Genomic DNA, 12,294 nt, shown 5'->3' with positions numbered 1-12,294 from the left:
CAGCAAGACAACACTCCTTAGTTCCAGAAAATCCAATACTTACAGGAGAAGAAACCAAGAGCAAACCCTGATTTAAATCCCAGACAAGTCCCCATGTGTTACAAGTTGGCTCAGGCTTTTAAAGGAAATACCCAGAAAAAGGAGCTGGTGTCTCCTCAGAGTGCAGCATGATGGAGAGGGAGACCACCACCACATGGTCTGGAAGCCAGCAAAGAGCAGTTGAGCCAGGCTGCACAGGTGGACCACATCTTCTTGCTGACACTGGCCACTCACCCTGCCCACAGACACTCTGGAGGAACAAAAACACAACACATTCTATTCTGCTCGCCCTAGGTCACATTATTTGACATTTATTCATTCATTCATCTTCAACTGCTTATCCGTTTCCGGGTCGCAGTAGGTGCTGGAGCTAATCCCAGCTCACACTGGCCAAGGACAGGGTCACCCTGGACAGGTCACCAGTCCATCACAGGGCCAACAGACAGAAACAGACAGAGACCAACAACCATTCATAATCACACTCAACCTACAGACAATTTAGAGTCACCAGTAAACCCAAACATGAAGTCTTTGGATGGTGGGAGGAAACTTATGTATGCACAGGAAAGAACATGCGAACTCCACACAAAAAGGCCCCAGGCCGGGAACCGAACCTGTGACCTTCTTATTGGGGGGCAATGGCACTAACCACTACCACCCATTATTAGACAATTTATTATCATTTCACAACCACATTTACACAAACAATATGCAAATCTACTTCTTCAATGCTCACAGGAGTAATACATTCAATGTCTGACTGCAGGGCTCAACTGTAAGGGCTCAACTGCCATCAACTTTCTATAATTCACTTCAGACAAAACAGAGGTCCCATTTATTGCTGCTAACAGTATTGTCTCTAAGGTGGCTGTTAACAGCAGGCCCCTAAAATCTAGCCTGTGCTCTAAATTTAAAAATCTTGCAGTTATGTTTCACCCATTTATGCAGTTTGAGAATTGAGAAAAGTCCCTGACCTGTATACGTTTTTCCACCACAGAATTTTTGCAAGACTCAGGGCTGTTGTTTCCAATTCAGAGCTGGAAATGTTAACTCGTGCCTTTATATTAATGTAATGCTCTCTTTACCTAGAGCACCTCTGATTGGTTTAGCATGCTGTTGCGAAGCTGCTGAGAAAGTCCAGTAAATAATGCCACTTATCTCCTGTCCTGGCTTCCAGTTTCCCTCAGGAAATTTCTTTGAGGAAATTTTCATTTAAACAGTCAGACATTTTTGTTACCAAGGCATTTTGAATCGAGTTACTAGAAGGTTGAGCTCACTTAAAAACGAGTGTTTTAGACAAAAACAACAACAACAAAACACAAAATAATACAGTACAACAGTCTGTGCCTTAATGTTTCTCACATGCAGCTGAAAAGTTTGACTCTCCTGGTGTTTTCTTGCTGATGTTAAAAAGAAGCTGTTGATGAGACCATATACTGCCAAAAAAAAATACATTTTATTGAAAGTCCAAATAAAGATGCGTTAGAGCTCATTTGTATTCTGAAAACACGAGGATACAACAGAACATACCTGCCAAAAAGACATGAAAACAGAAAATGTTTTCCATAATTTTAACCCTCATTGGCCCACTCCAGGCTCAGAGTGAAGTTTTCACATTCAACATGGTTCACAGCTGAGTTTCTGAACATCAGCAATGAGCGAGGAGGGCACTATTGCAACAAGTGGACACAGAAAGGAATTAAATCCATAATATCATGAACACGATACAACAAACTCCAACAGACTGAAAAGCTCCTTTAATCACTGCATGTCGTCATCCATAACATCTCATCCACAATGCATTGCCATAGAGTGGAATAATGACTGACAGTTGTTTTAACATTTTGGCACATTAACAAAAAGACATGAAGGAATGAACAGAATTCAACACAGGAAGTTTCCTGTGTGGGCAGTGAAGCCACTGCTGATTAGTAAGATTATGTTCAAAATAAATATGACGTTAGTTTCCTGTTTGCATATAGAACAAGGACTGTTTTAGAAAATATAGCAGGTATTTTTTTTTTTTTTCTCCAATTCTAGCAATGAAAACCAAATCCACACAATGATCCAAATATGAACAGTGTTCAGTTACAAAAGTAAATTACTGCAGACATTCTATAAAAGTATGGGCCTTACTGCTGACATTAATACACAACAGGAAGATAGATTTAACAAAATACCAACCTCCTCACTGATCATTTTTCCCCCCCAAAAGCAAAAATCTGGTCCTCCCAGCTTACTGATGAAGCTGAATAGCTGAGCCCAGCCATCACATTTGAACTGTGAGGTTAACAGGTGTGATTCATGCTGTAGTGATATATTTCTTCTGTGACTTACAAAGAATGCCTCAGTCCCAAGTTACTGTGACATGTCAGTGCACAGTGACTATTTTTTTCAGCAAAAATAATTTCACTGAGGGAGCTTGCTTTTTTTTTTTTTTTTTTTATACAGTATCCGAATCCACCTCCCTCACACATTTATAAAGTGGCTTAACAGCAAAAAGTAAAGATAGAAAAATCTGTATCTACTGTGTATCTACTATTATTCTATAAAATAATCGATATTGCTCTGTGCCACCATACAAACTCATCAAATACAGACGGTATGGAGTGATATTCCTTAAGATTTCATGTATTACTGGACTAGTTACAGCAATATGACAATGATTTTCTTCCCAGTTGTTTTGACTCAATAAAAGTACATACATTACAACAGAACATATCAAGTCTTAGTCATCAATCCTGAATATATACAGGATTACCAGTGCTGTTGGACTACATCAGGAAGAGTATCAAATAAACCAGGTTTAATTAGCGCCATGGGAGCGTAGCCCTGAGGCAACTATTGTTATTCATCTCAGTCTCGTTTCTATGGAGCAATGTACTGTTTTTTTGTGCAACACGAAAGTGCACAAAGACCCTGGCCCTAAATAGCTATGAAATAGCTATTGAGGTACAATTATTGTTACTGGTCAGGATTCTTCTTCTTCTTTTTACTCTTCTGTCAACAAAACAACTACTTGTGCCAGATCAGTGTGCTTTACTGTAAAAACATTCACCATCTTCCACTCAATATGAATGGGAGTAGGTGAAAATTTTGATTTTTGAATCTCATTCAAACCTCTACTACTTCTCCATAATTTCAGCTACAGACTACATTCAAACTTTAAAAGGTCAAAATTTTCATGAATGTATTCATCTTCTTGATAACTTTCATGCTTATTGAACAGTGACTGGTCAAGTATCATGCTCAATTTTGCTCCTGTTTTGGTGAAGATTTCGGTGTCCTGTGTGTGTGTGTGTGTGTGTGTGCGTGTGTGTGTATTGAGTGGAATGTTCAGAATCAGAGTGATGATGTCATCAGTCTATCTGAAGGGAAAAAAAATACCTTCATAAGTCATCCTCACAAACACATAATTTAAGATAGTTGCACAACTTTTTCTAAAGTAGCATATGTTTTTGTCCTGTTTCAGATAATGTGACTGATCTGTGAACCTCTATGGAACATGTCCACCATCTCTCGCTACATTTTCTCAGGAGAAAAGCAGACCCGCCTCTGCTTTTTTACATCTATGTGGTGATTAGAACCTAAAATGTGGCCAAGACAGAGGAGGAAGTTTGCATGACAGCAAGAAGCATGTCATTTGTTCGCTGGTCCCTCAGTATGTATGTTAGGTTTTTCTGTGTTTTACAATTGTTTGTTCTTCATTTGACTGAACTAGACATCAAACAGTGACAATCAGGTTTAAAGTCCCATATATTTATAAAAGATTATTTTACATTCCAAACATTGTGTGCTGCTGCTGCATTATCTTTAAAATTAGTGATGGTCCTAGACTCTGGTGCAACAGCAATTGTGGTCATGATGATGAAACCAGCACTGAATTCATGTTAATCACTTCACATCAAACCTGCAACCAATTAACACTAAACACTTTGATCAAATGGCCATGTATGTGCAAACCCCTTAGCTAAAAGATTTACCTGATTACAGAGCATTCACAGGTCTTACTATCTGATTGCAGAACCAGTGAGGACCACAGGAAATGAGTGGAGTAGCATCAAAGGCTGGTTTCCAATCAAAGAAAAAGGACTTCACATTAGTTACAACTTGACAGTGAGAGAACTGGATGAAATGTAAAATAGGAAAAGTTGTAATACACCGTGAAACATCAGTGTCAGTGGTACTGGTCAAAATGCTGGAGTGGCACAGGTGATGTTGCACCCCCAGACACACTATAGAGAAGGTCCAATGAGAACATAATCAGCTATTGTTCCCATCAAGTATGGAAACATTTAACTCACAAAACAAAGCCACCACCACTACCCATCCATCACCATCATTCAAAAACACAACGCTAAAAGTTAAAATGGGGAGTTCAGCTGTTTGTTCGACATATAACTACAGACCAATGGCTTATTTCACTGCACATTATCACTGTGGCTTTAATGAGTTCTGGAATAAATGAAGTCAATCAAATATTGGTCAAAACTGTAGACAAAGCAGTGCAATAAGTGCATTCATCGGAGATCTATTTTTAATACTAGGGTGTGGAATTCTGAAGTGGAATGAAATACTGTCATCAAATACTACTCAGGATAGCTGAATGGCGATAAGAGCTTCTTAATGATGTCAAGAGGCATAATGTTCCTGACAGTCCTTATTTTAGCTTTTCCCTGCTTCAGCTCTGCGGACCACAGGGTTGATATTTGTGTACAAATTGGTTCCTTGCTGAAGTGAAGACAAAGCTGTCATGTCATCAGTTCATTCAGTTCAGCACAGACAGTCCATGTACTGAAATTTTATTAAATTTGTGTTTGGAGGCTGGAGGGTGATGGTGAACTAAATACACTGGTGATGTTTGATTACTTATTGATTTAGCATGTACAGGGATATTTTTTTGTGTGCATTTAGTCCCTGTTATATGGTAGACCCAAGTCTTTAGGTCCATGTATGACTCAGGTCTATCACCATCAGGTATGAAGCATTGAACACACTCAGACAAGCTCACAGCATTAGTACAGCACAGGTAGAGAAAGGTTCCGAGGTGAGAAAAGTGGTCACTTGAAGGCCGACTGCAGTTCTTTGAACGCAGCTCGCCTCTGTTTCTGCTCCTCAGCCTGCTTCTTCTTGGCCTCCTGCTCCTGGCGGATCTCTGCCTCAAAACGGTTGGACTCGTTGATGGCCTGGACCTGTCTCGTGGAAACAACATAGTGGTCAGATGAAAGAGCAGAGAATCATATCAAAATCAGTGCAGAAAAACTGGTGCTGAGTTACTAGAGGAGGCTGGCTCTGTTCGTGCTTTTAAGCTACAGAAATTGGAAAGGAAGTTGTGTTACGGTTGTATGAGATGGGTACAGCGGTCCGTGCTGTATGTGTGTGTCTTTCTCTCGCTCTCTCTCCCGCACACCTAGCCACGCCTCCGTCCCTCCGATTGGAACGGCATCTTTCCTCCAGTTGTACCTTGACCGTTCCACCTTATCCGGATTGGTGTGGCACCTGACTGACTGGCCGCGCCTCCTGCCAATTGCCCGACTACGGACTACAAGAGAGGCAACTCGTCAGTCAGTCCGGGTGGCTGTCTGAAAAAGACGCCTCGACTGTGCCTTCATCGAGGAACTAAGTAATCAGGAAGTCCTGAGAGCTGATGGTTCCATTGTTCGAGAGTTTTCTTGTTAGTTCTAACCTTATAGATCCAACCTTACAGTCTGAAGAGGAGTGGCCAGGTTTACCTCCTTTTTTTATTTGTCATATCTGGAGACTGACATAGTTTTGTTAAATATTTGATGTGTAGGGGTGCTAGTCCTTTGTATTTTCGGTTTTTAGTTAAGCAGGCAGCTTTTGTGTTCTTTTCTTTTGAAATCAAAAATAAGTCGAGAAAAATAGCTCAATGAGTCCTCTTTATGTTTTATTCCTTTTTTGATTTGACCAGCATCCACCGGCCCTCTTCCTCAGTTTGCTCCCTTGGTTATATTACCCATTTCCTCCCCCCACTATGGCAATAAAATCTTAGATTTCCCAAACAACATCTGGCGATTCAGCATCCTAGAAGAATTTTGTCTAACCTGCAAAGACACCTTAAAAATGTAAAACAAGCCATTTGCATGATCTACTATCAAATACTGCAACTTTGAACCAACTTCAACACCTGTTTTACATTTTCTGTGTTTTTCACCTTTAAATGTTGCGGCGCAGTAAATTGAATCATAGAGTTCCACATTATTCTGTACTCGGCCCTATCTATAATCACCCTTTATATGCCACCTTTTTTCAGTTTGATGAAGATGGTACCCTCTTGAACTCCTGATGAACCCAAATTAAACTAATCAGCCAGTCTGACTTCAGGCATGTCTTAAAAACACGAAGGCCTGAAAGACCTGGAACATTTTACTTTGAGGTTCAGGCAAAACTGAGGTTATTGTACTTGGCCCAAAGCACCTTAGAAAACATCATCTTTTCATGTAATTGCCCTTGACAGCATTACCTTGGCCTCCAGTTCCAATGTTAGGAATCTTGGAGTAATTTTTGACTGGGACATGTCCTTTGTCCCTCAAATAAAAAAGTCTCGAGGACAGACTTCTTTTTCTGTCCTCGGCCTTTACTCCCACCCACTCCATTATATGTGACTAACTCTCTGACTAACTTTGGTTCTTCGCTTTCCCATCATTTGTCCCCTACTCGCCCTTCCTGTCCTCATGGTGCAGGTGCTGAATCATCTTTGCTCCACATTCTTGGTCAATACCTGCTTTTCCAATAGCTACCATTAGTTATCATTAACTGCCATAATTAACTATTCTATTATCACTTCTGTGACTTTCACTTACTGCTAATATTTACTTATGCATATTTTCTGGGACCAACCATCCATCCGCTCTGCATGTGTATGTTTTTGCTTGCATTTTTACTGCGTTTTCTTTGCTCCTGCTCTCATTCTCTCTCCATCCCACCACCTCTCCCTCTCCCTGAACCCCAATCCCTCAAAGCTTGTTCACAGAAGGATTTGCTGGGTCTCTTTAAATAATTCTATAAAGAGTTTGGTCTAGACCTGCGCAATATGAAAAGTGCCTTGACTTAACTTTGTTATGATCTGACAGTATATAAATGAATTTGACTTGATCTAAATGTGGTTGTTTGGTTGGAACTTAGCTGTGTCATAATTCATCTTGTATGCATTCACATCTGAACTTAGGTAGACGCAACCTTTACTAGTTGGACCAAGAAATTCTTTTGAACAGCATATTGTCTGTGTTTGTTATAGACGTTTGGAGTCATCTTACTTTAGCTTCAAAGAACGTCTTGGCTCCCTTGACACCCTCTGTGGAGACGTCGATTTCAGAGAGGCGAGCAAGGACACTGAGGCCACTGTCTTCTGACAGCTCTCCTGCTGCTGCTTTTCGGAAAATCAGCAGGAACTGGAGAGGACAGAAGGAAACAGTAAAATGGATATAGACAAAAGAATGTTACATCCTCTGACTGTCTCTGATCTGGTTTCTCTCTTTACCTCTCTGAAACTGAGTTTGTTGTCCAGGTCCTCGTCCACCTCCTTGATCATATTCTTCAGCCCGAGGTGCGTCTGTGAAGCCCCAAGCTTCTCCATCATCAGCTTCAGCTCCATCAGGTCGATATAGTTGTCTTTCCCAGCATCATACCTGGATAAATTTATGCAGGAAACCACTGAATAGAAAAAAAGTCCATATCTTAACTGTGCAGGCAGTTTGGGAGGTAAATGTTGAAAACGCAGTTTCTGTCTACAAATCAAATTTAGTTTGTATTTACAAAAAGAAATGAACAGGGAAAGAAAATGCAGATGCTCTCTTTCTCTATACTATATACTAGAGTACAGTACAGAGCAACTCTATACTAAATATACACCACCCCTTTCCACCACCTGGAATGAGGTCCGTGCTGGTGCTGTCAATAGTGTCATAAATAAACTGCACTAACACATGGCTGTTAGATACTAAGAGAAGATCTGCTCCACAGTAACAGGGCCACTGATTGTGAAAAGGTATGCTAGTGATGAGTTATATAACATATCGTTAGAAAACACCAGAGGAGCCATTCACTTCATTTGTATTTAAGTACAGAAATGCTGCTGCTGTTTTTTAGCACTGGGCAGAGGCCATTTCTGAAAATAGGTCATGTTTGAGTTCATTATTTTTGGAGTTTGAACCTAACAAGCCAGAAAAATCTGTGACTAAAGTTGTATATTTAAAGAATATCATACAATAACAATAAAGCTCTCAACTCCCTCCCTCCATTGGTACTTTCCAAAAGGTCGCTGCTGGTGGTATTGTGTTTATGTAGACAAGCCTGGAGTCTATTTCCCAGGGTAGTGACCATTTTAGCTGAGCAGCTGTTCTCTGGCAAAGGCACTTGATCATTTACAGCAAGTGACCAGAGCATCAAACCTCTGTGTGAGGACAGAACAGACCAGAACAAAGCATAGCAAAATGGAAGGGAATCGAAGCAGATTTATTTATAAGATGACGTTACATTAAGGCATTTTACATATATAACAGGTCAGACAAAGCTCCTTCAAGAATTATTAAAATTAGACCCAAAAATTCCCTCCATAAGCAAGCACTTGTCAACAGTGGCAAATAAAAACAAATGGAATTGTAAGATTGTGGTCATCTAGAAATAATATAGCAAGCCTAAGCCGGGTCTAAAATAAATTCACTCGATTGACAGTAGAGACTAAAACGGAACAGAACAAAACAGATCTGATGTATCTGTGATATGACAAATGACATGACTTTATCTGTCTGCTGTGACATGCAACTCTACAATGAAATTTCATGCATCTCTGTGGTGGCCTTAACTTTCAAGCTGAAATCATAAAAGAAGAAACAATAAATGGCACAAATAGCAAATAAATTATTAAAACTTGTATACCAATATTTTTGCACTTAATCAGGTTGTTATTGCACAGACCCAGGATCATTTATTACACAACTAGTTGCTCTTCTGTGAATTCATGTTGTATATGGTATGCATGGTATATGCCAAAGTTTTTCAATAATTTTCTTATAGAAATAAAAAGGGCTATATATCAAACAAGATATCTAATCACACCTCTGCATCATGATACAAACCCTATCTCCACATTCAAGCTCAGACATGGACCAATCTGCTCTAAACCTGGATGGCTGGGATGTCCTATGACATACTGAGTTGCACTCTCTTCCCCCTCTCAAAATGTATTCCCTCCTTAACATGTTATCAGTTCTTCTGCATCTCAATCCGTAGTTCCATTCTCTCTCTCCCCCTCCTCCCTTACTGAGCCTCAACCATGAATCTGCTTCTCTTCTGTTCTCTGTGTGTTAAAGGGGGTCTTTCCTGCCTCATCTCTATGGAGGAGTGTCCATCCATCCATTATCTATATGGCTAATCTGTGCTGTGTCACGGCAGGGAAGCTGAAGCCAATTCCACCTGTTAGTCGACATGGGAAACGCACGATGGACAGGTTACTAGTCAATGAAAGGGCTGTCATATGGAGACAACCATTCACACCTTTGGGAATTTTAGAGTCACCAATTAACCTAACCTGCATATCTTTCTTTTTTTTTTACTATGCTGTGAAAGCAAAGGAAGAAAATGAAAACTCCATAAAGAGAGGCTCCACAAAAATCACCCTGCATGATGACACTATGGGGTCTGTGGATATTAGAAAAAGACACAGGGTTTGTAAAGATCCTCAACAGGGGGCTGGACTGAGAACCATGCATTGTTGCAACAGCTGTCAGCAGATAGAGGGGCTAATGGCTGCGGTTAGCTCTGGTTCATGTACAGCTACAGGAAGTGCAGGCCCATTATTTCCTCTTTGGCAAGACTTCATGTCCAAACAAGTTAATCGCTTCCTGTATATTCACCCTGAAGTCAATAAAGGGCCAAAGAAAGATGACTAATCATATAAATATTGACTGATTTGTATACTGATTTACATAAATGTTCACATAGATCAAATTTACTCTGCTGAGTAACTTATAAATGTATCTCTCTCAAGTAGCACTTACTAGTTGGCAACGTTTCACATCTATTTTGAGGTATTTATTTTCCAAAGGGACAGCCGGAGAAGCTTATTAGAAGATTGAAGTCTGTCTGTGTGTGAAGGTGTGAATAGTAAGAAGTTTCATTCAGGCTTTAACCTGGAAATACAATTGGATTTTAGCCTCTCCGTCCTAAGGTCCAACGTCTCAAGAGAAGATTATACTGATATACACAACATGCCATGATCAGAAAATAGTGTTTGATTGGGAACACACTTCCCTCATCATAGGAACCCATGGGGAGCAATGCGTGACTGATTTAAACACTTTGAATGTGTCCGTACAGAAAGATTGAGCATCACAGCTAAAATACCTGGACAGGTCTGGACATGACAGGAAGCTGAAAAATCTAGGAATATGATTGTACAAAACGCTATGGACAAGCAAAAACAAAACCTCACAGCTGACTTAGGCAACAGTTTCTCTGACTGGAAGCTGAGGCTCTTCAGCCCAAAGGATCCGTCATCACTCAACAAAGCATAATATTCTTTGACACACAAAGATGTACTAGAGAAATAACATTAATTGTCAGGACTTTACAGGCTTCTTTCTAAATTTACTGTGTAAGTCAGAACAGTTAAGTGAGAGGAAGTGGTCTGCAAAGATACAATCACCACTATTTACCACACATACGTCTGACATTAACTCTAGCTCCTAACAGGCATCGTGTTAGAGGCTGGCTGAAACTGAATTCCTGCCATCCAGCCCAAGCTCAGCTGCTGAGCCTGACTCACTGTAAAGTCACTACCAGCAGCAGCACCACCAATAACTCCACACCACTCACCTCCTGTTTGACTAATGGATGCAGTGATAATCAGTGATGACTTCAACAGTGAGCAAAGAGTTGAACTATCACAAAGTGACACATTAATATTTCATGATTTCAAATGAACACTTTCCACTACATTAACTACATTGCCCATCCTCTCTCCATTGTGGCAATCATTTACAATGCATTCATTCAGGGAATTAAGGTGTACTAAACACACAAAACAATTCCCACATATGTTGGTGTCTTTACAGATTCTTCTTCTTTTTTTTTTTTAGCTAACATTATACACTTGATCTAATTGTATTGTTATGCTGTCTTTGTACATTTTCCCCACACGTGTATATATAGTAATTTGTGGCTCTGGTGATGCTTAATCTCTTTTCATGAACATGCTCTAATTGGACTGATAAAGCCAAAGTTAACGGAGATGATACGATTATTCAGGTAGGAGGTTTGGCGAAACATGAGAGCCACTGCGGTTCACTGTCTCAACGATCAGCACATACCCAGAGCTATTTCACTGTGTACACGTCAGGTCCTGGACTGAGAACATTTTCTAAACGCCAGTGAAACCTGTTATGTCATGTACTTCTCACTGACAGCATAAGGGCCCCACCCTGCAGTCCTTCCTGCTACAAATGTCTGTCTGGTAGAAGAAGTTGTGACCTACATGAGCAACGTGTCTCACACGCTTCCTTATATGAGCAAACTTCCCCTAAAAAGCAAACGGCTCCTATCAGTTAAAGATGGGGACCCCAACTAGTGTCGGGGCAGGCTTAGGGTGTACCACTGGGACCCAGCAGGACTGTCACACTCACGTTTTGAACATGGTCTCCATGTCTTTGATCTGCTTTCGGGAGAACTCCTTGAACTCGGTGTAGGGGTTGAAGACCTTCATGCTGGGCTGGCACGGCTCCCCCTGCCCTTCGTTTAGCTCCCCTCGTCTTATCAGTTTGGCTCCCAGCTCGGAGTCGGCGTTGGCCGTGCTGGGTTTGTCCTCTGAGCCGTTCTGATGTCCAGGGACGACGACAGCAACAGGCTCTTCGGCTCCTTCTTCGATCTGCAGCCGACGGCTGAGTTTGGACGAGAGCTCATCTGTGGCCATTTTCAATGTGGAGACGTTATGTAGCTGAGCAACAGCAGGAGATAAAACTAATAGCAAATAAAGGATAAAATACAGCCTACGTCTTGTTAAGGTTTAACTCTCAGGACACAGACTCCCAGTTCCTACAAATGCCTCCACTCCAGGAAGTTGTCTATTGGCTCGTTACTTACGTACATTACGTGATTACGTCACGCAGTCGTGTCACCTTTTAAAGGCGCAGGCGGCTGCTCGGCTCCGTGTTGAAGATGCCACCCGCGCCACCTTCAGGGCGAGTGGGGATTCCGGATGCTGAGCTCAAGTTTATTTCGCACCAGTGTGCACTTAGG

The 12,294-nt window shown here is 41.0% G+C and overlaps 1 protein-coding gene across 1 annotated transcript; it reads right to left on the bottom strand.

The window, feature by feature from the left end:
* Positions 1 to 1,473: 1,473 nt before the first annotated feature.
* efhd2 (EF-hand domain family, member D2) lies at positions 1,474 to 12,107 on the bottom strand. The gene is made up of 4 exons (XM_029506466.1): positions 11,682 to 12,107; positions 7,541 to 7,688; positions 7,317 to 7,451; positions 1,474 to 5,231 (listed from the first exon to the last, which is right to left on the bottom strand). The coding sequence occupies exons 1-4, from the start codon at positions 11,966 to 11,968 to the stop codon at positions 5,100 to 5,102; spliced, it is 702 nt and encodes a 233-aa protein (XP_029362326.1). The 5' UTR covers positions 11,969 to 12,107; the 3' UTR covers positions 1,474 to 5,099.
* Positions 12,108 to 12,294: the final 187 nt, after the last annotated feature.

Source organism: Echeneis naucrates, chromosome 7, assembly GCF_900963305.1.
Source record: "Echeneis naucrates chromosome 7, fEcheNa1.1, whole genome shotgun sequence".
Taxonomy (NCBI): Eukaryota; Metazoa; Chordata; class Actinopteri; order Carangiformes; family Echeneidae; genus Echeneis; species Echeneis naucrates.
Note: the sequence above shows the minus strand (reverse complement) of the source record. Positions and strands in the feature narration are given on the sequence as shown.

Coding starts and splice junctions, on each gene's coding strand:
- efhd2 (XM_029506466.1), bottom strand. CDS start 11,968: ATGGCCACAGATGAGCTCTCGTCCAAACTCAGCCGTCGGCTGCAGATC. Junction 7,689..11,681: donor ATGGAGACCATGTTCAAAAC/GTGAGTGTGACA, acceptor AAATTTATCCAG/GTATGATGCTGGGAAAGACA. Junction 5,232..7,316: donor AGACGTTCTTTGAAGCTAAA/GTAAGATGACTC, acceptor TCCACGAGACAG/GTCCAGGCCATCAACGAGTC.